The sequence below is a fragment of the Nelusetta ayraudi genome, unplaced genomic scaffold (genome assembly GCF_046127955.1).
Source record: "Nelusetta ayraudi isolate G7.1 ecotype Tasmania unplaced genomic scaffold, CSIRO-AGI_Nayr_v1 ptg000071l, whole genome shotgun sequence".
In the NCBI taxonomy this organism is placed as follows: Eukaryota; Metazoa; Chordata; class Actinopteri; order Tetraodontiformes; family Monacanthidae; genus Nelusetta; species Nelusetta ayraudi.
The window spans coordinates 1,038,466-1,063,415 of record NW_027466121.1 but is presented as its reverse complement, the minus strand read 5'-3'; the positions used below and the strand labels follow the sequence as shown (position 1 = coordinate 1,063,415).

At 39.0% G+C, this 24,950-nt stretch overlaps 2 protein-coding genes across 8 annotated transcripts; one reads left to right on the top strand and one right to left on the bottom strand.

The window, feature by feature from the left end:
- Nucleotides 1–989: 989 nt before the first annotated feature.
- On the top strand, nt 990–19,458 carry ano1b (anoctamin 1, calcium activated chloride channel b). Of its 5 annotated transcripts, none has more exons than XM_076042610.1 (25): nt 995–1,441; nt 4,903–5,286; nt 6,541–6,639; nt 7,118–7,269; nt 9,483–9,537; nt 9,846–9,894; nt 10,479–10,534; nt 10,634–10,675; nt 10,768–10,832; nt 11,103–11,237; nt 11,389–11,549; nt 11,860–11,942; nt 13,198–13,209; nt 14,024–14,098; nt 14,702–14,770; nt 14,850–15,051; nt 15,935–16,043; nt 16,192–16,249; nt 16,535–16,635; nt 16,860–17,002; nt 17,367–17,519; nt 17,640–17,692; nt 17,980–18,164; nt 18,648–18,753; nt 19,199–19,458. In XM_076042610.1, the coding sequence occupies exons 1-25, from the start codon at nt 1,337–1,339 to the stop codon at nt 19,448–19,450; spliced, it is 2,904 nt and encodes a 967-aa protein (XP_075898725.1). In that variant the 5' UTR covers nt 995–1,336; the 3' UTR covers nt 19,451–19,458. The 5 variants fall into 5 exon arrangements, 4 of the variants coding, with proteins under 4 accessions (XP_075898727.1, XP_075898725.1, XP_075898724.1 ...); XM_076042609.1 differs by having other exon boundaries at nt 996–1,441; nt 15,932–16,043; XR_012928700.1 differs by lacking the exon at nt 19,199–19,458 and having other exon boundaries at nt 990–1,441; nt 15,932–16,043; nt 18,005–18,164.
- Nucleotides 19,459–19,610: 152 nt separating this feature from the next.
- Nucleotides 19,611–24,478, bottom strand: ska1 (spindle and kinetochore associated complex subunit 1). 3 transcript variants are annotated; one of them, XM_076042617.1, is made up of 7 exons: nt 24,372–24,478; nt 23,043–23,128; nt 22,620–22,735; nt 22,138–22,232; nt 21,638–21,775; nt 20,941–21,110; nt 19,611–20,559 (listed from the first exon to the last, which is right to left on the bottom strand). In XM_076042617.1, exons 2-7 carry the CDS (start codon nt 23,122–23,124, stop codon nt 20,411–20,413), a joined length of 750 nt encoding a protein of 249 aa, XP_075898732.1. In that variant the 5' UTR covers nt 23,125–23,128; nt 24,372–24,478; the 3' UTR covers nt 19,611–20,410. The 3 variants fall into 3 exon arrangements, with proteins under 3 accessions (XP_075898732.1, XP_075898730.1, XP_075898733.1); XM_076042615.1 differs by lacking the exon at nt 24,372–24,478 and adding an exon at nt 24,273–24,343; XM_076042618.1 differs by lacking the exons at nt 21,638–21,775; nt 24,372–24,478 and adding an exon at nt 24,273–24,361.
- Between the last annotated feature and the right edge of the window lie 472 nt (nt 24,479–24,950).

The window sequence follows — 24,950 nt, the reverse complement described above, 5'->3', positions numbered from 1 at the left end:
CATGATTGTTTTGGCTTTCAGTGAAAAAAGTGTTGCTTGCTAAAACAGCGACCATTGGCGTCTTTGCTGTGGTCATGTCTGCTTGTATCTCTGCTTGTGGTGTTAGCTACCAAAGATGCTCCAACATTGATTACCATCGAATTGTGAAAATGCTAGTTTCTCCCTGATATCCACTTTTGCGTGATTACGAACCACAAACTGCGTAACACTGCTGCCATCCTGAGGTTAAAGAAATGCGAATTGAACTTGTTTGATTAACCGATACTGAGCGGCCGGCCAAAAATACCATACTTTTTTAGCGACAAGCAGCAACCCACTTGAAATTGGTTCAAGGGCTACATTTGGCCCATGGGACGGACTTTGGAAACCCCTGATTCATTTGTTTCTATATTTAAAATGATAAGATTAGAATTCAGTCAGTCCGAATCAAAACATTTTAGGTCAATATTTCATTCCAGTTAAGTACAGGGTCATTTGTAACATTTAAGTTGTTGTGGTAAGAATTTGAAGTCGTTAATGGAGACCAGTTTTCCATCTGTGGTCACCTTCAATTGTGTATTTGCACCACTATAAATGAAGAGTGACCTCCTGTTTTACCCCAACAGAATGAGGTTGAATATGTTCATTGCATGGTTACCTGATCTCATATGTATCTCATATGAAGGCGGACTGTGCTTACGGTGCAAATGCTTTTTTATTGAAAGCGTCTTTGATGAGTCACCCACAAATTACGTTACATTCTAGTAAGTTTATTTGCAACGCTTTAGAGCTTTTTCCAGTGAAACACTTAATTTGACTGCAGACGTCATCTTAAGTGTTCTCCAAAATTTAAGAGGAACTAAGAACTAAGTTTAATATACAAAAATTCTTAAAATAATTTTGTGTCAACTTTGGGAAAAGGAGGTGGTCGAGTAATCCCAAGAGAGGGAGGGACGGAGGGAGAGAGGAAGCGAGTAAGAGGGGGAGCGAGAGAGAGAGAGAGAGAGAGAGAGAGAGAGAGAGAGCGAGCGAGCGCGAGAGAGAGGCTGTATTCGGTCATTGATCTTGAATGATTACAGTGAAGTATAGACAGAATGTAAAGGAGGGCACCTTGTTTTCATCAGAGTTTTATCGTCTAAGTTTAGATCTTGGCTCAAGAACAGCTTCTCAAGTAACAACGCTCACTTCAGCCATTCCACACAGCGCCTGAAACGGAACTGAGTAGAGGGCTTTTAAAGGGACACGAGAAACGCACAGAAAAGCAGCCAGACAGCGGAAAGGGGATTAGAGGCAGCACTGTTCTGGTTGCAAACAAAGCTCACAGATATAATTGCTTTGAACCTTCTTGGACTGGACAATGACAGAGGAAGCGGGGGTTGGACTGGACCACTCTCCAAACCCCACGTTTGAGCAACAGGCTCCACATTTTCTACAAGATGTAATTTTCCACGGCAAGTTTAAGGTGAGTGACTACGAGACACAAACTTTGCATACAAAGGCCACTAGTGATGAAATAATAGAGCTTTGCAAGAATCATTTGTTTAGATAAGGTTGCAAACCGATTCTTTGTGAAACAGGTGACATTATCTGGATTTTTACATTTGACGAAGGAAAGCAGCTATAACAGACAGCAACAACACATGTCACTCGTGTCTTTAAATTGCTCTGAAGTCTCTAGAAAGTAGCTGATAACCTGACACTTTTCTCCATTGCTGCTTCTCTGGCGACCTGACCACATTAAAGAGGATTAAAGCGGGGGTTGTTTCCAAAAGTCTGTCCAAACAAATGTGAGCAACAACCAAAAAAAAAAAAAAGGGAACAGATTTATTTCTCTTTTTGCTGTCTATATATTTTCTCCAGCATCATGGCCCTTTTTAAACACCCCAGAGAAATATGCATATATTTATAAACAGTCATATACACTGACTAACTTGAATGGAAGCAATTTCTCTCTAAATATGTGCTGTCAATGTTTGGCAGCACTGATGCATAATAAGGAAATTAAGGACTGAGATAGAAATTACCAGAACACCTACGAGGGGAGGCGAACTGAGGCATCCAGATCAGATGACAGAAGCACCTCAGTTGTCTCCTCCTGGCACCAACGAGGAGCTTGGTTCTACTTCAAGCTCCTACTGGATGTCTGAGTGAAGTCGTAACACAGCCATTTTTTGTTTGTATCTGTGATCTCGCCTCTTTACTACGAAGTATCACTGACTTACTTACGGACTTATCAAGTATTACGATTACTGATAATTTATTCATCCATCCATCCATGGTTTGGTGGCATTAGCTAGAATAGTCATAACCCCAAGTTAGTGATGAGGTTTAAAAATTTCTGTACTCAATATTGTTGCATTTCAATTATTATTGTAAATTAATTGCTGTGGGAAAAAGTGGAAACCACTCTTCCTGAGGCCCAAGTTCCATCACGTTTCCATCACATTGTAATTAAGTGCAAATACTTCCATTACAGAGTTCAAAAAAGCCAACCAAAAATTGTCAAGCATTTCACTCTGAGCAACAACCATTCAGGTATTACTGCTGCACAAATACAGATTGATGCCCTTTTTTAGATCCCAAATATTTAATTGTTTCATGTGAACTCACGACATTACACCGCTTTCAGGCTGTGTTACCACTTCCAGAATTAGGCTATCTATATGGAGTTCACGGAGCAGAAGAACGTATAAATCAGTTCTTAGTCGCTCAAAATATAAGATGTAAACTCTATCAACCCGATGCAACAGTTGCGTGCACCCACTAAAACCAAGGAAGGCCGCATGTTTCCCATTTTTCCCATTTATAAAATCAAAGTTAAGATTTTTAAGGTCAAAGTTTAGGAGTGGGTGGAGTACCGCATGGAATGTTGTTGCATGCTTTCTGTGTAGTTTGATCCGATGAGATCCCTACTTCAAGACTCGACACACTTTATGAATAGACTACATGTGAAGAAATGAAATAGGTTCCAATCATGTCAGGGCTTATCGCACAAACTATTAGCAAATCCTGAATCACCACCATGGGGAAGGCAAACGCTACTGGAAGTTGGAACACACACACACACACACACACACACACACATATATGAATATATATATGTGTATATATATATGTATATATATATATATATATATATATATATATATATATATATATATATATATATATATATATATATATATATATATATATATATACACACATAAGAGTGACAGTTTACAAGAGAGAACAGTTGAAGATAAGGAGATGGTGTCAGTTCGTAGGGTGTCATATTTACAGATACCTTGGATCCCAATGACCAGTAGAGCATTGACCCGTAGTTGACAACTTCCCCCAGTACCGCCATCTCAGCCATCCCCCCTTCACCCACAGCCACCCCAGACCACCCGCAGCACACCCCTCTCAAGCACTTAAGTCATGGGGGCTGCTGGAGCCTGTCCAAGCTATCTCCAGGCGAAGTTGGGGTAATGCCGTGGACAAGTTGTCAGTTTATCAAAGGGCCACATAGAAAGACAAGCATTCACACTTGCATCTATGGCTTCCCAATTCCCAATTCACCTTCAATCCATGACTGTATGAGCTGTGCAGGTCTAACAAAACAGCTCAGTCCCTGGAGATTTTCCAGCAAACTTCAAGTCCTCCCCACCCCAAAAAAAAACCTTTGCAAAGCTGTTTTTGTTTTTAGTTCCTTTCATTTTTGATTGTGTTAGTTGGCATGCCATTAATGCAAAAAGATATGTTAAAGCTTAAGTGTGCAATATTTGGAGATTTTACGAGGAAACAGCTACATTAAGTGGTTACATTTTAGATTGCAGTGATCTTACAATCCCCCTCCCCCTCCCGAGTTTGCCAGTGAACTACTTTGTTCATCTTCTTCTTATATAACGAAGAAGAGATATGTCAGGCAGACTGGACTGTCCACACCGGCTTCCTTAAAAATATGGCGGTACAAGATGTGAGGAAAACCAAATGACTTTGATTGTACTGCTAGTGTACAGTTTTGTTAATGTTTTTACAGGCAGCATATAGAGATTTTACAAATGTAAAAATCCTAAATCAAGCTTAATTTTACACACTGGACCTTCAAAGAGCTGGAAAAATCTGTTTTCATAAGAGGACCCCTATAAAATACTTATATACAGTATATATATATTTTTTCATTCATTCATTCATCTTCTATACCCGCTTATTTCTATTCAGGGTCATGGGGGTCTGCTGGAGCCTCTCCCAGCTATCTTAGGGCGAAGGCAGGGCGACACTCTGGACAAGTTGCCAGTTCATCACAGGGCCACATAGAGACAAACAACAATTCACACTCACATGCACACCTACGGACAATTTAGAGTGTTCAATTGACCTCACGTGCATGTTTTTGGACTGTGGGAGGAAGCCGGAGAACCCGGAGAGAACCCACACAGACACAGGGAGAACATGCAAACTCCACACAGAAAGGTCCCACGAACCCACGACCTTCTTGCTGTGAGGCGGTAGCGCTAACCACACCGTGTCACCCTTTAATTTTTTTAATGCTCAATAATTTCAACCAAACACGGTCACAGCACAAAGAACCTAATGGAGAATATTCAAATTGAGAGAAAATACATTTATAGCTTTTATATGTCTACAAAAATAAACTGAAAGTCTCCCTGATAAATGCACTCACTTTGCAAGGGCACCAGCCATGTTTTTGGATTGTAAGCTAGTTGAAACAAATAAATAAATAAATAAATAAATCAGTTGGTTGATCTGTGGAAGATTGGCCTAATAAAATGTGTCTGGCACAACAGAAAAATAATGAAAACATACGTAAAGGTTACTCATTTAATGTTTACACTATTAATTAGACTTTTCTGTTTTGACTTCTGATAAGCAGTGAAATGTCTTAATCATTACTCTCTGTTTCCATGTTCATATTTTTAGCTGCTGAAGTCTCTCACCCCAGAGGAAAACAGTCACTGCCAGCATGGCCTCTACTTTGAGGATGGTCAGCGGCGGGTGGACTACATTCTCACCTACCATCTGAAAAAAACAGCCGGGGGCCGGTCAATCAGACAGTCTGCACATCCTCTCATTGAAAACGCTGTCGCTCGCAGCCTGAGGCGTGGCCCTAAAACCCATGGCAAACACTCGCAGCATGGAGAAGTAAAGACAGAAAAAGAGCCATCATCATTTCATCAGGTTGACATGGAGCTGGGTAGTTTGGGAGAGACCTTCAACAGCCAAGAGGATCATAAGATGTTCAAGCGGGAAGAGTTTGAGGGGAAACTGAGAGACATGGGATTGGAGTTAGAAAAGGACGAGGAAGTAAGTATTTTTGTTGTATCATCAGTCCTGCGAGTTAACATTCACGAAAAATTATTTTCACACGATTTCCCATTGGGTTGACACTTTTTGGTCTTTCATGGCAGTTATTCTGAGGCGAAGGCGTGAGCACCCATGCTATGGAAAGTAGTAGTAGAAGTTTGATTGTGTGGATTCTTGAGGATTATGAGGTGTATTCATTTAGGGTGGACTAAGTATGACGTCACTGATGGCCGAGATGTGAAATCACTCATCACACTCACTTGCCAGCAAGGTCATTCCCTCAAGTTGGGTCTCGTCCTAGGGAAATAAGATATTAGTTCATTTCCTTTACATTTATTAAAATTAAACTAAATATAATTTATACTTTTGTCAGAGAGTGAAAATGCATCACAATGTTCAACTTGATGATGATTCAGTGCAGTATATCTCATTTTGTGAAGCTCTCCTCCTGGAAAATTGTCCTTGAAGGATTGAACCTCTTTGAACAACAAGGTTTCCTTTCTGGGGAGAAACTTTCTGGCCAGGATTTGGGAGCGTTTGAAGATTGAGGCCGTCCATAACGGCAGTGTTCTGTGTTCCCAAGACACAATAAGAGCCCACGGGATTTTGAGGCTCTCAAACTTGATTGTCATCTTTTCTACCAATACACTGATGTACCGATTGGCAACCGATGATGGACATGAAAGAAAGATGTAAAATGCTCAGATCTTTGGCACAGCAAACAATCAATACAATCACAACTTAAAGTATTGAATTTAACAGTATGTTGAACTAGGCAACTGTCAAATCATTATGGTAATTCACAAAAAAGAAAGGAAATAGTGATATAATTATGTACCTCTCACACAAATCCTGACCACTGGTCGTCCTGTCCTCTTCTTCTTCACGTTGAATGGACAGACGTCCAAGTCCTGCAAGGTTTTCTAAATCACCATGTAGTTGGGAAAGGAAAGGCGCAGGGAGAGGGGTAGTGCCTGTGTCTCTGATGTGTTTGAGGGACTGAATAGTAACTGAAACCTAGAATTTCAAAGCATAGGCATAAAACTATAAGCGTAATCACTTTGTGTATCCCTTTGGGGTAACCAACAATATCACTTAAGAAAAAAAAACCAAAAAAAAAAAAACTCCTGTTGGAAGAGTTATTTTAGGTTGAATATTCAATATTGCTTAAGAAATTGCCCGTACAGTAAGGTTCAGAACACATATTAAAATGATAATCCCATACTTCTTGTGTACTTCTTGTATGCCTCTTAGACCAAGATACAAGGAGTGGGCTTTTTGAAAATTCATGCTCCATGGAATGTTCTATGTCGGGAGGCTGAACTAATGAAGCTAAAAATGCCGACAAAGAGGGTAAGAACTGTTATCTCATCCCCATGTTAACTGACTTGCGAAGGCGTTTATAGTGCATATTTTTTTGCAAACTTTTGGTGCTTTCCATTCACTGTATATTTTCTCAATTTTGTTGCACAACTGTTGCCAATTCAATTAAATTCAAAGAAAGTAAGGCACCACAACCTAAAGTGACTACGGCCAAGATCCTCTGTCACAGCGAAGGCTTCAGAAACATACTCTGCTGTAAAGGCTTAGCTAGTTATATCACATTCAGATCCAAAAACAGTACACATTTGTGTTCACACATTACCCCCCTCCAGAAAAGAGCTGCAGCAGTGGCTAAGAAAGTTTGAACAATCTGAAATTTGAACTATATTCATGCTTATCCCTGTAGTCTAACTTTGTTCTTTCAACATTTCTTTTAGCCGCAGGAAAGTAATATGCCAGTGTGTAGACACATACTATTCAAACTTCTTGTTGCATGTTTGATTTACAGGTGTATGAGATGAAACAGTCAAGCAGTGTCGTCAAGAAGATCACTTCTCTGGTCAATAAAGTTCTGGAGCCCCTCCATCCTCACGTTGAGGAACGTTCAAACAAGAATATCAAGCATTTGTCACATAACTTCACCAGGGAAAAACAACACCTGTAAGTATGTATGAAACACTCTGCTTCCTTGCTCACTAAACATGTGGCTTGTTCCAGCATCACAAATTAGAATTAAGCGCAGTGGTTAGTGCTGTCGCCTCAAAGCAAGAAGGTCGTGGGCTCCATCCATCCCGAGCCCTGGAGTTTTGTGTTCTCCCTGTGTGTGCGTAGGTTCTCTCCGGGTTCTCCGGCTTCCTCCCATAGTCCAAAAACATCAATGTGAGGCGAATTGGCAACTTTAAAATTGTCCATAGGTGTGTGTGTGTGTGTGTGTGTGTGTGCACGTGTGAATGATTGTTAGTCTCTCTATGTGGCCCTGTGATGAACGGGCGACTTGTCCAGGGTGTCACCCTGCCTTTGCCCTATGACAGCAGGGAGAGGCTCCAGCAAACTCCTGTGACCCTGAGTGCAGGAGTAAGCAGGTATAGAAGATGGATGGATGGATGGATGGATGGAATAATTCCACAAACAGGCTATGTTAAAGATGAAATCCTTGCTTTAAGGCAACTTAGTTATCAAGTTATCTTAGTTGTTTACATTTTTTTTTTTTTTTAATAAAGTACAGAATAATGGTAATTTCGGGGAAAAAAAAAAAAAAACAGTACATAAACGCTATCCAGACTTATACTTATTCTTCTAATGGGGTGGCTTAGTGAAACTGCCATTTGATAAAAGCACCAAACTGTGCATGGTGTTTCTTTAAGGTCTATATTATAATTTTAGCCTCGGAGCCCTGAGAAAATAACTTAGCATATCATGTGGGAGCATATCATATTGGAAACTTATCAATATCACTAAAAAAGTGATTTAAAAAAAACAGCTTCCCATGATACTTTAGATCATTTGATGTTCAAGTTATATTCAAAGTGACAGGATTACAAGTAGAGTTATAGCAAAAGAACCAACAGGTCCAGTGCAACTCCAGGCAAACCACTCTCACTCTGGCCTGTCTGACTACTCCTACTCCTCTCTCTCTCTCTCTCTCTCTCTGTCGCTCTCTCTCTCTCTCCTCGCATTTTTGTATTTCCTTTTCAATCCAACCTGCCAAAACAGATGACTGCCACCTGGAGTCTGAATCTGCTCTTGGTTTTCTCCTATGGAGGATGTCAGTTGGTTTTCTCATGATTGTGCAAAAACGCTTTAATACGCTTTTGGTTGTGATTTAGCGCTTTACAAATAAAATCCAATTGTTAGAGTATGTAGGAGTTACCAGTGACAAGTGGCCAGACTGCGCAAGGTGTAATAAGGGTCTGGCCCTCTATACCAGTTTGATGTTTCTGTACACCTTGTCCAGTGTATTAGCTCCCCGAGTAGCACACTTTAAATCCACATGGTTAAAATCCCCTGCTGTGATGCGCAAAGCATCAGGATACCTGCTCAGCTGATTTATTCTGCTGCCATGTAAAAGCCTCTGGACTGTGTTAGCGTTAGCATCTGGAAGGACGTAAACACTATTAAAACTGACCACAGTAACCCTCTGGCAAGGTATATGGGTCGCTGCTATGTTTTGCCAAGTAAGTGTCTCATGCCTGTTTCTCCCACGGGAAAGAGGTGCTAAATCCTTAAGTGGGCTACATCCTCTTGCAGGCGTCCATCTCTTATCTCACTTCAGGAAAGAAAGAGACACTCCTGTGGCTACTCATTCGATTCTCACGTTTATTCAATGGCACAAAAACTTTGTCCATCCTCGTATGTGTTTAACATTCCCGAACAAAGGCTGTCTTTGACCACTGCTGTGGTTCCTCTCGTAAGATTAAGTCTTCATTTGCCAGGGCACACACTTTGTCCTCTTTAGTCACCTAGCTAAGCTTTGTCATTTGCCTCCACAACACCAGAGTCACTGGTCCTGTCATGCTGCTGTGCGTAAAAGCCAGCCATTTGGATGGCAGAGTTTGGAAAAGTTGATTGACGGCAGGTCATCAATAGGATACACCCATTTTTCATGATGTTGTTTGTTGCAAGCTGAAGTCTCAGCTCATCCGTTTCATTTGTGAGGGATCTGGTGAAGGTAATGAAAACACTGGGAAGCAGTGGTTTGTTAAGCTGCTCACTAGAGTACCCACTCTGTCTCCTCTCCCTCTGCCGCCTCTGTTCCCTGCTCACCAGAACCGTTACTTTCTGGAAGCCTGGTTTTCATCGCTATGTCTACTTGTATGCTGTGTCAATGATAAAACTTGCATGAGTCCAATTTCCCTCTTTCTATGCATTGTCAGGTTTGATCTCTCAGACAAAGACTGCTTCTTTGACAGCAAAACCAGAAGTTCAATAGTAAGTCCACTGAAACTGACATATACATGAAAGTGGCAAATATAAAATGGGTAATCAATAAAAAAAAAAATACATTATCATAAACTGAAGCTTTCTCATTACTGTGCTGGACTGTAATGAACACAAGTACATACACACATAAGTAAAATCCAACAGAACTTACAAGGTCACTTTCATCTATGTGGTTTTCCGATTAAGGCTTTCAAAAAATACAAATGAAGAATAAAAGCTTCAAAGATAAATTTCTTAGAATGATCTCTTAAAACATGTTTGTATTAATTACAATTTGTTTTTCTTTACCTTTTAAGGTTTTTGAAATACTTAAAAGGACAAAAAGCAAAGCCAAATACAGCATGGGTAAGTTTGGATCGTTGTCTGCAACAGCATCACTCCTAAAGGGGGTACAGTGAGCACTTTACTGACTCTTGCTTAACGTTTTAAATATACTGTTATCTACTATTTTATCGACTGTTTGTGCAGTGGTTCTCCAATAGCCTACAAGATGAGTGAGCAGGTAGTGTGAGCCAGGGTAAAGGTGATAGGAACACTGCTTTGTGGGAAGCGTGGTTGAAAATACTTTAGATGTGAAACCACTGGTTTGTTTCCCATACAGTACATCTCACCCCAAGTGGTGAAGTTCATCCTCGCAATGACAGAGCAAATATGACAGTGACAGTGAAGCACAAAACCTACCGAAAGATGATGTTGTCACGTTGGCCTCATCAAGCCAGGTCTTAGGGCAGTTTACAGCCAAGTGTGAAGCGCAGCTCGGATGAGAATCAGCACCTCCAAGTCTAAGGCCGCGGTTCTCGACTAGAAACAAGTGGTTTGCCCCCCCCTTTCAGAAAAATTGCCAAACACAACTGGATTTTGCTTCATTCTGTATCATTGTTCTGGTGAGAAGCTAACTGCAAGCATCTATGTTTATTTTTGGTGGACAGGTATCACCAGCCTGATTTGTAGTGGTGTATATACAGCAGCTTACCCTCTTCACGATGTGAGTGTTTTTTTTTTTTGTTTTTCTTTGCAATTGTTATAACTGTTAGGATTCATCATTTCAAGGGCACATAAGTAACATGTCTTTCTCTAATACTAGGGAGATATAAATGAGGAGAGCGCAGAGCCCAATGACAGAAAGGTTTGAAAATCATGATTTAACTAATACATGAAGGGTTAATGTGAGAAATGGTTTAACAGTGAATTTATGACTATCTTTTTTTTTTTTTTTAGCTCCTGTATGAAGAATGGGCAAACTATAGCGTCTTCTACAAGTACCAACCCATTGGACTGGTCAGGTAATGGCATTGTTTCTATTTCTGTCATTCACTCCTGTCGTAAAAAAAATAATGTACCGGTAGTATCACATACATATTAAACTTGCATGCATTTAGTGATAAATTGGTAAAATTGCATAATTTACATGTTCGGAAGTACTTGAGCCTTTATTTGCATGAACGATATACTGCATATTTTTGCGTAAATATATGACTGGATTTGTCCAGTCAAGTCAGATGGTACCTCGACCTGGTACTTGTTTCAAATGTATACATTTTTGTGCTCTTCAGGAAGTACTTTGGTGAGAAGATTGGCCTATATTTTGCCTGGTTGGGTCTCTACACCCAGATGCTGATCCCTGCTTCCTTAGTGGGAGTCATTGTCTTTTTATACGGATGTGCAACAGTTGATGACAACATCCCAAGGTGAACACATACAAACACAATCATTATATGCGGCCACATTTTAACAGTGTTTCAAAGTGTAGTTTGTATAAATTTGTATGACTTATTTTTTGTGAATTTACAATTTATTTCTCTTTTTTCTCTTTCTCACTCCCGCCCCCCCTCCCCCTAGTATGGAAATCTGCCACCCAAAGAACAACATTACCATGTGTCCTCTGTGTGACAGGGTGTGCAGCTACTGGAAACTTAGCACTGCTTGTGGAACTGCCCGAGCCAGTCATCTTTTCGATAATCCTGCCACTGTCTTCTTCTCTATATTTATGGCACTATGGGGTCAGTAAATGTTTACTTTCTAAGAAATTCATCTTTGTGGATACTGTCAATTATTATGGTACTAACCTTGAAATTAATCATGGTTACATATTGGGCCATTACATTTTTTTTTTTTTTTTTTTTTTTTAATGATTATCGTTAACATACATTGCATTTTGTTATGCCAGTGGCTGAATGACATGAAGAAGGCCAATGGCGCTAGGGAGGTCCTAGCACCTCATACAACATTCAAACACATAGACAGGTGGAGAGGCACACGGGTGCACACATTAACTGTTTTGTTTTGTTCTGTTTTTGGTTACATTTAAAGCTGCTATGTTCATGGAGCATTGGAAAAGGAGGCAAATGAGACTGAACTATGAGTGGGATCTGACTGGTTTTGAAGATGAAGAGGTGAGTAGGGATCTTAATGTGGCTAAGTTGACTAACACTTTATTTGAATTTGAAGAATTTCAAAGACAAAAAACTTTATATCTCCTTAGATCCTCTTTCATTTTTCAAGTATACAGTTTGACAAACTTCAGCTTAATGCAATGAGTATTGGATATTGAGAATTTTCCAGGAATCAGTCTGAAAAGTCTGCGGCCTTGTGCCTGGAACTTGATCACACCTTAAATCATTTACATTCAACTATATTTTGTATAGCACAACATACGCAACTTAAAAGTTATCATAAGGCATCTTACATATTGAGCAGGTCTCAGGTTAGGCTCTCGCAGCAAATTATTCCCTCTGAGAGCAACCACTGAGTCAAGGCAGAAACCCCGAGGGGACCCCGGCCTTGTAGTCCCTTGCGGCTGATGAAGACTTCTGATGTAATTTGACAGGGCGAGTGAATGAAAGCCTGACCCAATGGGGAAGGTGCAGACTGGGCCAGCTTCCTTCTCGGCCTTCTTCTCCAAGCGTTAATTTGAAATTTTGTCTCTTCTGCCGGTTCTCCTCACTTTGTTGATTGACTCCCATCTTCAGGGAAGGTTGGCTTGTTTTTTTGAGAGAGGTCTTCAGTTGGTCCTTCAATTTCTTGTTGGGCCTCTTGTACAGAGATTCTCAAAGTGAGTCAGCCATAGAGTCTATTAAGGGAGGCGACTGGCGGGCATTCTAATGTCATTACTCATTTGCCATTTTGACGCATAGTGAAAGGTGGTGGTCTCTATGCTTCAGCAGCTTGTTCTCTGGAGGACTTCAGTGTGTGTGGTATACGGTCTTGACAAATTTCTCATGGTCCCATAACATTTACTGAGATGTAGAGGCATGCAATACAAGAGGAAATTAATTTGTATGTTTTCAGTTGAATAAAATCACTAAAAATATCTGTATTTGCAGTATGCTTTCTTATTATTGAGCTAGACCGTAATCTGACACACTGAATCATTAAAGGCAATCTTGCTCGTTCTGGGCAACATTGGAGTTGCATTGACCAAATTTCTATTGCCATTGAAAGAGCAGAGGTTAACTTAACGTTAAGGTTACTAAGGAGGAGTTCAGTTGAAGTGAAAAATATTTATTTTCCTGTGTTTTTAACTTAATAAGAAATATAAAAATCATGTTTATAAAACTGTGTGTTTTTTTTGTTTGTTTCTTTTTTGTCAGTTAAGTTACCTTCCTCATTCTCATCTCTCCCGTTCTTTCTGGATTTCGTTTTTCACAGGAAGCTCTGAAGGTTTGGATGGTTTTCTCTCACTATATAACTTCCCCTCTTTTTGCTTGTAGCCTTTCTGCTGCCACCTCTCTTTCATAAGACAACACACACAAGACCTCTTCCTGTCATTGTCTGTATTACTTTGAATGCGTTCTTTGCCCTCAAGTTGTTTGTCTTTTATGTTCTAATGGTTGTTGGGACTCAAACTGAAGTTAGAGGTCAAGTTATTTATTTATTCATTACTATTATCACTTGTTTTGTTTTTGCCATTCGCACCTACAGTCACAATGGATCTTGGGGTGTAAATTGGAATTGGACTACAATGTAAATTGGAAACTTGATATATTATAGAGAATTCCGATGAGGGCGACGCCTGCATGATATAACACTCAGGCAGTAGTAGGAACAGTTGGAGTTAAAATGTTCGATATGAACAATCACACCTAAAGGCACAATCAAAGAAAACACAGTGATCCCACCCCAGGTTCCATATAGTACCTACACTCCTCCGTGTCGACCTTTGTGCATAATACTTTGTTCCCTCTTAACATATTTAACATTCCTTAATTCTGAGCTGTCATCGTTCTTTCTTTTCAAACATATTTAAGTACATTTGAAGAACAATCATATCATTGGTGAGTATAAATACAAAGACTGAGTGTTTTAGGCAACTGCAACATTCAACAACAACTTTCTCTGACCCAGTAAGGACACTGGAAATTTAGTAATGTGAAAAATTTTCAAGCAAATCACATCTGCACTCTGTAATTTGTGCAATCAGTGTATTGAAATCAAATCTCTGATTGATCATCATCTGTTTATTCTACAATGACAGGATCACCCCATGGCTGAATATGAATTCCGAGTCATGCAGAAGTCTTTGCGCAAAGGGCCTACATCTCGTAACAAGGTTTGTTGTGAACTTACATGTCAGGGTTTTTTTGGGGGTATTTTTTGTAAAGCACACACAATGTCAAACCTTGGCTGGATTAGCTGTTATACTGTGATGACCAAAGACTAAGATTTTGGTAGTAGACCTTGATTTTGCAGTTATCTAGCTGAAGTTAGCCGAGACACGAAACAATTTAGCTTTCACTATAGCAAGATAAAGGCCAGTCAAGATCAATTATTTTGATTTGAAGTAAGTCTTTAACAAAAAAAAAAAAAAAAAAAGTCACATTAATTTGTGCGATGCCAAAAATAATAGGCTGCAGTGATTAGCACTAGCAAGAAGGTCACAGGTCTGATCTGGGTCCTGGGGCTTTTCTGTGTGGAGTTTGCATGTTGTGTGTGGCTGTCTGCGTCTGTGTGGGCTCTCCTCGGGTTCTCCGGCTTCCTCTGACAGTCAAAAACTGAACTGAACTGGGATGTGGGCCTGCGATAAATAGGCAAATTGTCCAGTGCGCAGTCGGACTACCCCAGGAAGACAGCTGGGGTAGTAATAGGTAATAGGGTGAAGGGTAATGCAAAATTGAGAAATGGATGAAAAACAGTGATTTTCTTTTGTTTTCAGGTAGAGAAGCTCACATTTCAAGACCGCCTCCCTGCCTACATGACCAACATTGTTATGATGCTATTAATGGTGAGGGAGACCTAATCATTCACATACATTTCTTTGTATTATATTTTATTACACTTTCTTTCTCTCTGCAATTCAACAGATTGGCGTCACGTTTGCCATTGTGTTTGGTGTGATCCTCTACCGCATCTCCACGAAAGCAGCTCTTCATATGAGCTCAAACCCTGTCACACGGAGTCATGTTCAACTCACAGTTAAAACCACTGCAGCCATTATTAACCTGGTGGTCATCCTAATATTGGATGAAGTTTATGGTGCTGTGGCACGATGGCTCACCGTTCTTGGTAAGTTTTTCCATGGGGACTTGTGTTAATGTTGCACCCATGAAGGGGGAAAATGTCAATAAAGGTGCTCGGATGCGATGCTTCTTCTTTAGAAGCTTCAGAATGCATTTTTTGTTCTTTTCTTCTTCTTTTTTTTTCTTTTTTTTAAAGTATTTAGAAGTATACCAAATAATACTTTAAACAAATATGACAAAATACAAACATAAGCATTTTCCTAATAAAACCAAAAACAATATATATGTATATATATATTTCCTCTGCCTTTTAACAGGAAAGTGTTCTTAGTTTTCTCTCAAAAAGGTTCTCATGCTGTAAACCATTAAACAGTATCAACACACACGCCACGTGCCCCACACACGCCAAACGCGGCACCGCTCCATGCCGCCTGTGGGCGCTAAGTTAGCTCGCTTTGACAGCTTGAGCCATGACACAAGACGTAAAATACTCCACTTAACATACTCAACCACAGTAACCATGTCCATAATACACACGCTAACGCACTCAAACGACCAGAAGGGCTCATTTCCCGTTACTTACCTAGAAGGGTGCGAAATGCTTCTTCTTTAGCAGGTTCATTGACAATGAAGCATCGTGAGCACGAGCTCCCCCTTCCGGTCTTCGCAGGCATAACAAATCAGAATACAGCACTAAACAATACATTCCTTTGTCCATATATAAGGTATAACATGCTAGGACAAATTATCTTAGTCAAGCATTCAGACTTTAATTCTCATACCTGGATTTTATTTGTACGTACACAAAGTGTTTTAGTGTTTCGGCTTATGAAGGTTTTTCTGAATAAAAGCTTCATGACTTTTACTCATGTCAATGAGTAATGCCACGACAAAAAGAAACAAATTCGAGTTTCTGTCTATTTCAGAAGTGCCTAAAACAGACAAAAGTTTTGAGGAGCGGCTCATCTTCAAGACATTTATCCTCAAGTTTGTCAATGCTTTCAGTCCGATCATCTACATTGCTTTCTTCCGGGGCCGGTTAGTAACCTTGATATCTACTGTGAACTTTTACCATGACATTATAGTCAGCCACTCTTTTTAATGTAATACTTAATAATAATTGCGAACAAGGAATCCCTTCCAAGTGATGTCTGCCTTTAACCCACTGTTTATTTTTTCTCCGTAGACTAGTAGGAAGACCAGGCAGCTACCTGTATGTGTTTGAATCATACAGAATGGAAGAGGTGAGGTTCATATCTACTTGGTGAACAGGACTTGTTTAACTGACTCTGTAAGCTGCTTGCCCTGTATTACTATAACCATGAAATTAATTAGAAAATATGCAAATTCAGCGTACAAATATTATTGTTGTTCTGGCCACACAGTGATACAGGCATGCAGATCAGCCAATAGGAATATAAGCAGTGGGTCAGCTGAAGCTGGGACACAGAACGTTCTATTTTGCTTTTTCAGAACCTCTTTAATTTCCTTTTGCTGTGGTGGGCTATTTTTTATTTTTTTTTTTACAGTGTGCTCATGGAGGCTGTCTGATGGAGCTTTGTATTCAGTTGAGTATCACTATGTTGGGAAAGCAGCTTATTCAGAACAACCTTTTTGAGATCGGAATACCGTAAGTATGATGTGCAAGTATGTCACAAACACACAATCATCTGTTTTTTGGGGTTTTGTTCAATTTAAGAATAAACCTTTATGTCTTCATTCCTTGAATTGTATAATGCCCATTACTGTCAATAATTTACTACGAGCAATACCAACATAGCAAAAATTCCTTCAAACCTGTGTGTGTGTGTGTCTGTGTGTGCGTGTGCGTGCGTGGGTGTATGCGTTTCGCAGAAAGCTGAAGAAGCTAATTCGCTACATTCAATCAAAGCAAGGGGCTTTTCAAGAGGAGGAGAGGCAGAAAAAGCTTCAGAGATATGAAACTGACCACTTTCTGGAACCTTTTGCTGGTCTAACACCAGAATACATGGAGATGAGTAAGCATCACACATTTCACTAACACACAAAATTGTAAACAAAAATGAAATAATCATCATCTTTTTGTATAATCCTTTCAATGGCACTGTACAACACAAGTACATAAGTACAATAAAGCCTGGTGCAAAGCATACATTTGCTCCAGTTAATAAAGCAGTTTATCCTGGTGAATGGTGAAAAGAGAACCTGGCAAGTAGTCCATTGGAAATACTTCTGCCTGCACTTTTCCCTGATCCTTGTGCACGTAAACAAATGTTACGAAGAATACTTAAGTGCTGTCTAAGTAGTAGTATATAGTGTGGTAAATGTAGATAATAAGCTGACATCTTTTCTTCCTGTTCCTTTGTGCCGTTCTATTTCCAGTCATCCAGTTTGGCTTTGTGACTTTGTTTGTGGCATCCTTCCCCCTGGCTCCTCTCTTTGCTCTGCTAAACAACATTATAGAAATACGACTTGATGCCAAAAAGTTTGTGGCTGAGTTGCGCAGACCAGTGGCAGCCAGAGCCAAAGACATTGGTGAGTTTTTAATAGGTTTTTCTAAAAAGCGCTTGGCGTAACAAATGCACAGGTTTTATAGCCTACCCCTTTTGATGTATTGTATAATAAAGAGGAAACCAATTACTAATATGTTTGCAGGTATATGGTACAACATACTACGAGGTGTAGCAAAAGTGGCTGTCATCATTAATGTAAGTCAATTAAAGGTGATACATGTATGCTGACAGATGGATTGTATTGTTTATAAGAAATCCATAAGACATTTACATCTGATTCAGTTATTCATTAGTTACAGTGTTGTGTTTGATACTTATTTTTGATACTTGGGCAAATTATAATTATTACTGAGACTTGTCATGTCGCATTGTCCTGTCTATGTATAGAAAATGGAAACCGTTTTCACGCCCATCTCATTCACTTTTCTGTCTCTAACCTCTACATTTCCACCCTACCACATACCTCACCTGGCGACCTACAGGCATTTGTCATCTCCTTCACTTCAGACTTCATCCCTCGGATGGTCTACCAATACATGTATAGCCCAAATGGCTCCATGCACGGATTTGTCAACCATACGCTGTCCCATTTTAATGTAAGCCATTTCCAGAAGGGTAAGGAACCCGTGGATCCAATGCACCTCGGTTACCCTGTTGAAATCTGTAGGTGAGGAAGAAATACTTATTGATTTACTGTCAAAATTAAAATAAAAAACACTTCTTGGAATTCCTGTGACAAACTTCACCCAATTAAGAGAACCATTCACCACTGTCTAATATTGAAATGTTTTTCATCAGTAGAGATTCTCCTCCATCTTTCTGAAGTCTGTCAGTGCTCCAAGTTAAAGGTCATTTAAAGCTGGCAATTAAACCGCAAAAGTAATAGTATGATTATCACCAAATTATATAACCAATTAAATTTGTTATTTTAAAATGAACATATTGTTCAATACACGCAGATTCTATTTGTTAATTTGAATCCTAAACTTACAATCATTGTATTTTTCGGACTGCTGCTCAGTTGTTGTTGTTGTTGTTGTTGTTTTTAAATGTTCTTCATATGATGCAACTAATCTAGGATATGTGAAGGGATCTCCAGTTATGTCATAATAAATGAGAACTAAAGTCAAGTATTCACCTGTCTCTGAAGATATAAGGACTACAGAGAATCTCCTTGGTCCGCCACACCATATGAAATCTCCAAAGAGTTCTGGACTGTGCTTGCTGTTCGCCTTGCCTTTGTTATTGTCTTCCAGGTATGATGTCAGTTGCAGAGTATTTGTAATTTGACCATGTTTTTTTGTCGTGGTTTCCACAACAAAGAATTTGTTGTACAATCAAGCAATTTTCTTTGAAAAAACAAAATGTTCTCTTTTACAAACAAGAAACCACCATATTAATTACAAAAAAGCACAATAGTATTGTGCTGTGGTTGAAATATGAGGCTCCACTATTATCTAAAATAAATAAGACCAATCAAATTGAATAATTGTTAAATTATATTTTATTTTATTTTTTACTTAAAGTGGGTACAGCCAGTAAATATTGTCCTATGAAGACTTTGGTACCATTTAGAAATTCCTGCAATTAATTGTGGACTGCATTTTTAACTTTCTCTATTGATTGATTTACTGATGAATCTATTGACAGATTAGACCTTGTTACTCATTGGATGTGTTTGTTTTCTGTTTACCTCTGCAGAACGTTGTCATGCTGATGAGTGACATTGTAGACTGGCTAATCCCAGACATCCCTAAAGACATCAGTTTGCAGATCCACAAAGAGAAGATTCTGTTGGTAGACCTGTTCATGAAGGAGGAGCAAGGCAAGGAGAGCAAGATATCTTCCAAAGTAAAGGAGAACTGCAGCAGGAGCAACAACAACAACAACAGCACCACAGCTCAGGCTCGAACTGGACCGCACACCAACAACCTCTGCAGTGAGAAACTGTGAATTGCTGTGTAGTTCAGTTTGCAAATCAGATTTCACTGGCAGCAAACTAGCTCAAACCAACTAAAATGTTTCATATGTTTGAATTCAAATTCTAAACATTCCAAAAACTGGGAGAGCAACTGGCCGGTAAGGAAAACAAAAAGAAAAGGAAACAAGAGAATGTGGGGCCATGTACAATGTTTATTTTCTATTTACTTTGTCTGTACCTAGTTTATTGCCCAGATAGATGGGATATTGGAAACTGTCATATTCTATGACCCCGAATGACAATTTTTACTCACATTGTAAAATTGGCTGCTTATTAAAAACAATTAAACTTGCATTTAATTTATACTGCAGAAATACTGTTTGTGTTAAAATACTACTTTGAAGTTTATATCATTTAGTTACTGCTAGAACCCAGAACATATGAATTTAGAATATGTACAAGAATCATGCATGCATTCTCAAGATTTAATCATGTCCACAAATCTCTTTATGTCTACATAGAAAAACATGTTCTGCTAAAGCTTCTCGTCTCAAAATAAAAATGTAAGTGTTGTTTCTCTTTGTAATGATTATTGAAAGGCTCCTCATTCATTCAAGTGTGACATCCTGTCCAGAACTGATGTTATTTGCTGTCGTCTTGGTCCCATTTCACAAAGGAGATTGAACTAACTAAGTTTAATCATGATTGAAAAAGGATAGAAAGGATGTCCACAGACAGACAAGGCATGTGATGTGACTCTAGGCCCCACAAATAACACAAATAGAGCTTCAAAGAGGAATTAAATTAAATTCAGGATGGATAAAATCATGCAACATATTTAGACAGTGAAGATATGGTTGCATAACTAAAAGAACAACAAATAAACTACTAAATAATTAACATTTGTCAAACAAATGAAAACCACTACACTACACTAACATTTTTTTTTTAAAGGAAGTTAGAGGTGATCCTTTTATTTACGTTGCGTCTATCTACAACAGCAGGAAACGGGTGATCCCTCCACCACGGACCTCCCGGAAACGTTGGCAGTGCCGCAACATGTTCAGGATCCCTTGGAATCGTTTGTCCACTTTCATCTGAGCCAGTTCTCGAACGTCATCCTCCACTATGAAGTAGTGACCTGAAAACAGACACTTGAGTTTAAGACCAGAGAGATTGACTGCACTGTCATATTTTTTTTTTTTTTTTTTTTTAATAAAGAAAATGGATGTGTCCCGCTCTGCATTTCAACTAAGACTTTCATTATTGATTGTCATTAGCTGCGACACTGATTCAATCATTTGGTGCTTCCTTCTTTTTTTTAAAAAAAAATAATGCCTCTGGGTTTTAAACTTTGTTTTCTGTAGAAAAGCAGGAAGTTCCCATCTGATGTCTCGTGTTCCAGGCTACATACAAAACAAACATACAGTTTTGATAACATAAACATAAGTACAAATACTCAGCTTTATTTATACATTTCTTTTTTTTTTTTAATAGTCTAAATGAGCCAGGTTTTCAGTACCTTTTGTATCCTTGGTCTCTTGCTCCTTAAACCGTTGGTGCAGCTTCCGTGAATGATTGTTGAGTGACTTGACAGGCTGATGTAGAATTTTGTACTTGGCTTTAATAGCTGTATTAAAACTTTGCACCACAACGTTGAGTTGATCTTGCGTCAAACGTCCTCTCATGTACCTATGAGGATAAAAAAAAAAAAAAAAAGAAGCTTTATGAACAAAGTAAAACCAAAGAAAAACATTGTAATGACACATGCACAAGTTATAATTCTTAAATTCTTATGTGAATACAGATTTTCCCAAATAGAATTTGGAAGTATCAGACAAATGTTTATAAACGCTGTCATATGTTATAAAGTCCCATTAGTGTCCCCAAACTAGATAAATCATTAAAAACAAAAACACAGAAAATGTCTTATACAAATTATCTTCTCCTTCCAGGAGGTGACGATGATCATTGAGACGGTATTTTAAGGTCCAGTGTGTAATTTCTTTTCAGGAAGCCCATTCATTTGACAGCACGTTTTGTATTTAGGCCACTGCCAGGCCGACTTCCTTAAAAAATGGCGGACCAAGATAGCAGCTATCTAGGAGCAAGACCCTTATTACGCTTTTAGCAATATAAAAGCCATAAATCAAACCAAATTTTACAGACTGGACCTTTAATCAAAACGGGTATTCCTAACATTGATAGACGATACTCACTGAGGGATGCTCTCAAACTCTGAGGCAGTTATTAAATCCATCTCTTTGACAAAGGTTTTGCAGGTCTTTTTGGTGTTCTCTGGTTCAGCTGGCTGAATGCCAGCTGCGCCCTTCTGGGAATCAGCAGGTTCGTCCTTACTGATAGTTTACACAACAAGAAACGGAGGCATACATTGGTTGTTTACAAATCAGAGAGGCGGACGGCCAGTGGTTCAACAACAGGTAAGCGCAAATATAATGTACATTTCACACTAATACAAAAAGAAAAGGGTTAAAAATGTCAAGCTGATCTGCAGCGATAAAGGTCGCTCAAGCCTTGATTGTCGGTGCTACCAAATTGTTCTAACTTTTGTTAAATACGTACAAGCCCCCACTGGCAGCCTAACAGTGGTGTTAGAACACATTATGGGACCATAACCCTGAGGGCATTATTTTAACAGCATTGTGCTGTATAATGTGTTGCTATTAAATTGAAAAAAAAAAAATGCAGTTAGCCTCACCTTGGTACTACTTTCTTAGTGGGAAGGTGTGCAGGTATGTTGTCCTTCATATGCTGCAGATCCTCTAAATTCTGCCGGAATGCATCATCTAGTAGCTGAAACAGAAAAAAGGAACGATGTAATACAGTCACAGGTTTATCTGAAGTCAGCAGTCACAGTAGCCCCTAACCTAAAAATTTAGGGCCGCACTGTAAGTGGATTTGTAAAGAAAAATAAAGTATCACTAATATGTACTTTCAGAATAAATGCAGGAATTACATTTCTTTGAAGTCACAAACCACTGATGCACAAATAGGTCAGAAGTTCTTCAGAAACAAAATGCCACCCATCCTATGATTAACTTTTAAAAATACCTAACAGTTATTATCCCTCTCTTTGATGAATATGTCAATTTATCCACGCTAATTTATATATCTCCATGAAAAAAAAAACATACATACATACATACATACATACATGCACACACAGATATTTCCATTTACCTTAAGATGTTTTAGCTGTTCTTTCTGTTGACAAACAAAATGTTCTGTGTCCTCCATAAGTCTGTCCAGTGAATCCAGTTCTTCACGCAGTTTCTTCATTTTATTTGGACTCAATTCTTGATTACAGAGACAAAAAAAAATGGAAACAAATTTCTATTTAACCAATCAACGTTTATCGTGTTAAGGATCCTCAAGATTTTGATAAAAGGGGATTCCAATTGTTAATCTCAACCTCAACATGCAGCCTTGTCAGAGCTTACTTTTAAAGGTGATAGCTTACTTGACGATTACGTATTCTTTTAATTTGCAACAGTGCTATGGCTTTTTTTTTTTTTTTAACTTAAAACAATGCCATTAAAACATGACCCTAGGTTTATGATGAAATCATTGAGAATGAGTTTGTGTGTCGACTCTGTGCCTCACCTGCAACTGACAGGTCCAGCATGCGTTTTACAGAAGATATCTGGTCATAGATGTGATTACTGAAATCCGTGAGCTCAGTCATTTTCCTTAAAGAGAGGCACATTAGGAACAAAACAGTCACGCAGGTTATTTTGCGGGTTTTAAAAAATTTCAAGCGTTTCCTCTGGCAGTTTTCGCCTTGCAGTTGATGAAATGTAAAGGTGCTCTATGCTACATGTGCGGAGGGCACATACGCACAAAAACTCAGGTGGGCACGCCCATTTTCACGTTCACGTTCAAATGGACAAAAAGTGATTTGACGGTGGAAATGTGCGGCGTGTCACGCCAACTCCGCAGCCGGCGTACGCACGTTTCTCCACTTCTCGGTACGTTGGTGACGCCCACTGGTGACGTTGGGAAACGATTACCAAAGCCTTGGAGAAGGGACTGTTGGAAGCTTTGTCAAAAAGGCGATGACGAGCTTCGTCTTCAGCAGCCGTCGGTAAATAAAATTTGTCCAATATAGCTAAATTCACTTGGTGCAATGCATGATTTTATTCAGAGGATGCTTTAAAGCTAATCAATCAAACATACAACGTTAATTGAATACATTTCAATTTTATTATTAATGATTTCTCATTGCGGTCAAGGGGGACATGTTCCATGTTATTGCAGTGTTTCTGGTCTTAACAGTGTGAACTAACAGAGGCAAATGGTGTTTCCAAATTAATTGTTTAGTCGTAAATATGTGACTGACTGGTGTGCATGAGCGTGGGTCGCCTTTTGCGTATAACCTTAGAAAACTACTTAGCAGAGCGTATTTCTGAACTAATATTACTTGTAGGTGATTCGTTTGTAGTCGTCCGTGTGTTCTTTGTCCTTATCATCGGTATTTAATATCGTCGTTGCTGTTGTTGTTGTTGTTGTTGTTGTTGTTGTTGTTGTTGTTGTTAACAAACGTAGAAACGGGGATGTGATAGTTTTCTCTCTGGGAATTTGCAACTACCTACTCAACGTACCAAGCGCAACTTCGCTACGTGACACAGTTCAATAAATATGCCACAAAGACGGAGCAAGTGAAGTGCATGTGGTACGCAACTTCGAAGAAAGAATATACTTGGAGGCAGTGACGAGGGCAACTACAGATGCAGGTAAACAAAAGTAGCCCGTTAACATCGTTGCGAGCTGATCCGAAACACCGGAAGTAAAGCCAACAAACAGCTTTCCAACTGAGGCTGAGGTTGCGCTTAAATTTATTTTCCCACCATAACACTGGTCGTAAGAGTGAAGAATACTTGTTGCCTACATGTGATTGGTAACAAACCAACAAAAATAAATATGTATACTCACCAAGTCTTGTGTGTTTGTTATTTACCGTAAGTCTAAACCGCGCTTCGAGGTTTGAAGCTATCTTCAAATCCGCCTACTTTCCAGTCACGTCATTCGTACGAGCTACGGATTCCGAGTTTGGACAAATGTCAGTGCACGTATAAACGTATTTTACCGTTTAGTCGTCAGCGAGTAACCGAATACAATAAAAACGGACTCCAAAGTTTGAGGCCATAAATGTCTTAATAATAATCACGAAATAGGACTTTACTTTACACAAACAGTTGGTAGGTTTTTCAAAAATAAGTATTGACTAGCTTTTATGTCATTCACAGCATTATCCACAAATGACACATTTAGCTAAGAGTGCTTTTACTCCTCAAATCAAGAGTTTAATAAGAGTTTTTTTTAAGTACTTAAAATATGTAAGTGTTTTTAAAGATTGCTGTTTCACAGGCAACTAAACAAGTTTAAGAAGATGTTCTAAATCATGACGTTAATTCAGTTAGGTTCAAGTAAAATTCTCATGATTTCTCATGACATCTTGTGAAAAACAATTTTTATACACAAGCCAGCAATTGTAAATTGGAGTTGAACGCA

Excerpts from the sequence above, each read along its gene's own strand:
- ska1 (XM_076042615.1), bottom strand. Across the intron at positions 22,233-22,619 it reads AACAGCTAAAACATCTTAAG|CTACTAGATGATGCATTCCG; the intron begins GTAAATGGAAAT and ends TTTCTGTTTCAG. Across the intron at positions 21,111-21,637 it reads GAGTTTGAGAGCATCCCTCA|GTACATGAGAGGACGTTTGA; the intron begins GTGAGTATCGTC and ends TTATCCTCATAG.
- ano1b (XM_076042609.1), top strand. The coding sequence starts at position 1,337 with ATGACAGAGGAAGCGGGGGTTGGACTGGACCACTCTCCAAACCCCACG. Across the intron at positions 11,238-11,388 it reads GTTGATGACAACATCCCAAG|TATGGAAATCTGCCACCCAA; the intron begins GTGAACACATAC and ends CCCTCCCCCTAG. Across the intron at positions 16,250-16,534 it reads AATCATACAGAATGGAAGAG|TGTGCTCATGGAGGCTGTCT; the intron begins GTGAGGTTCATA and ends TTTTTTTTACAG.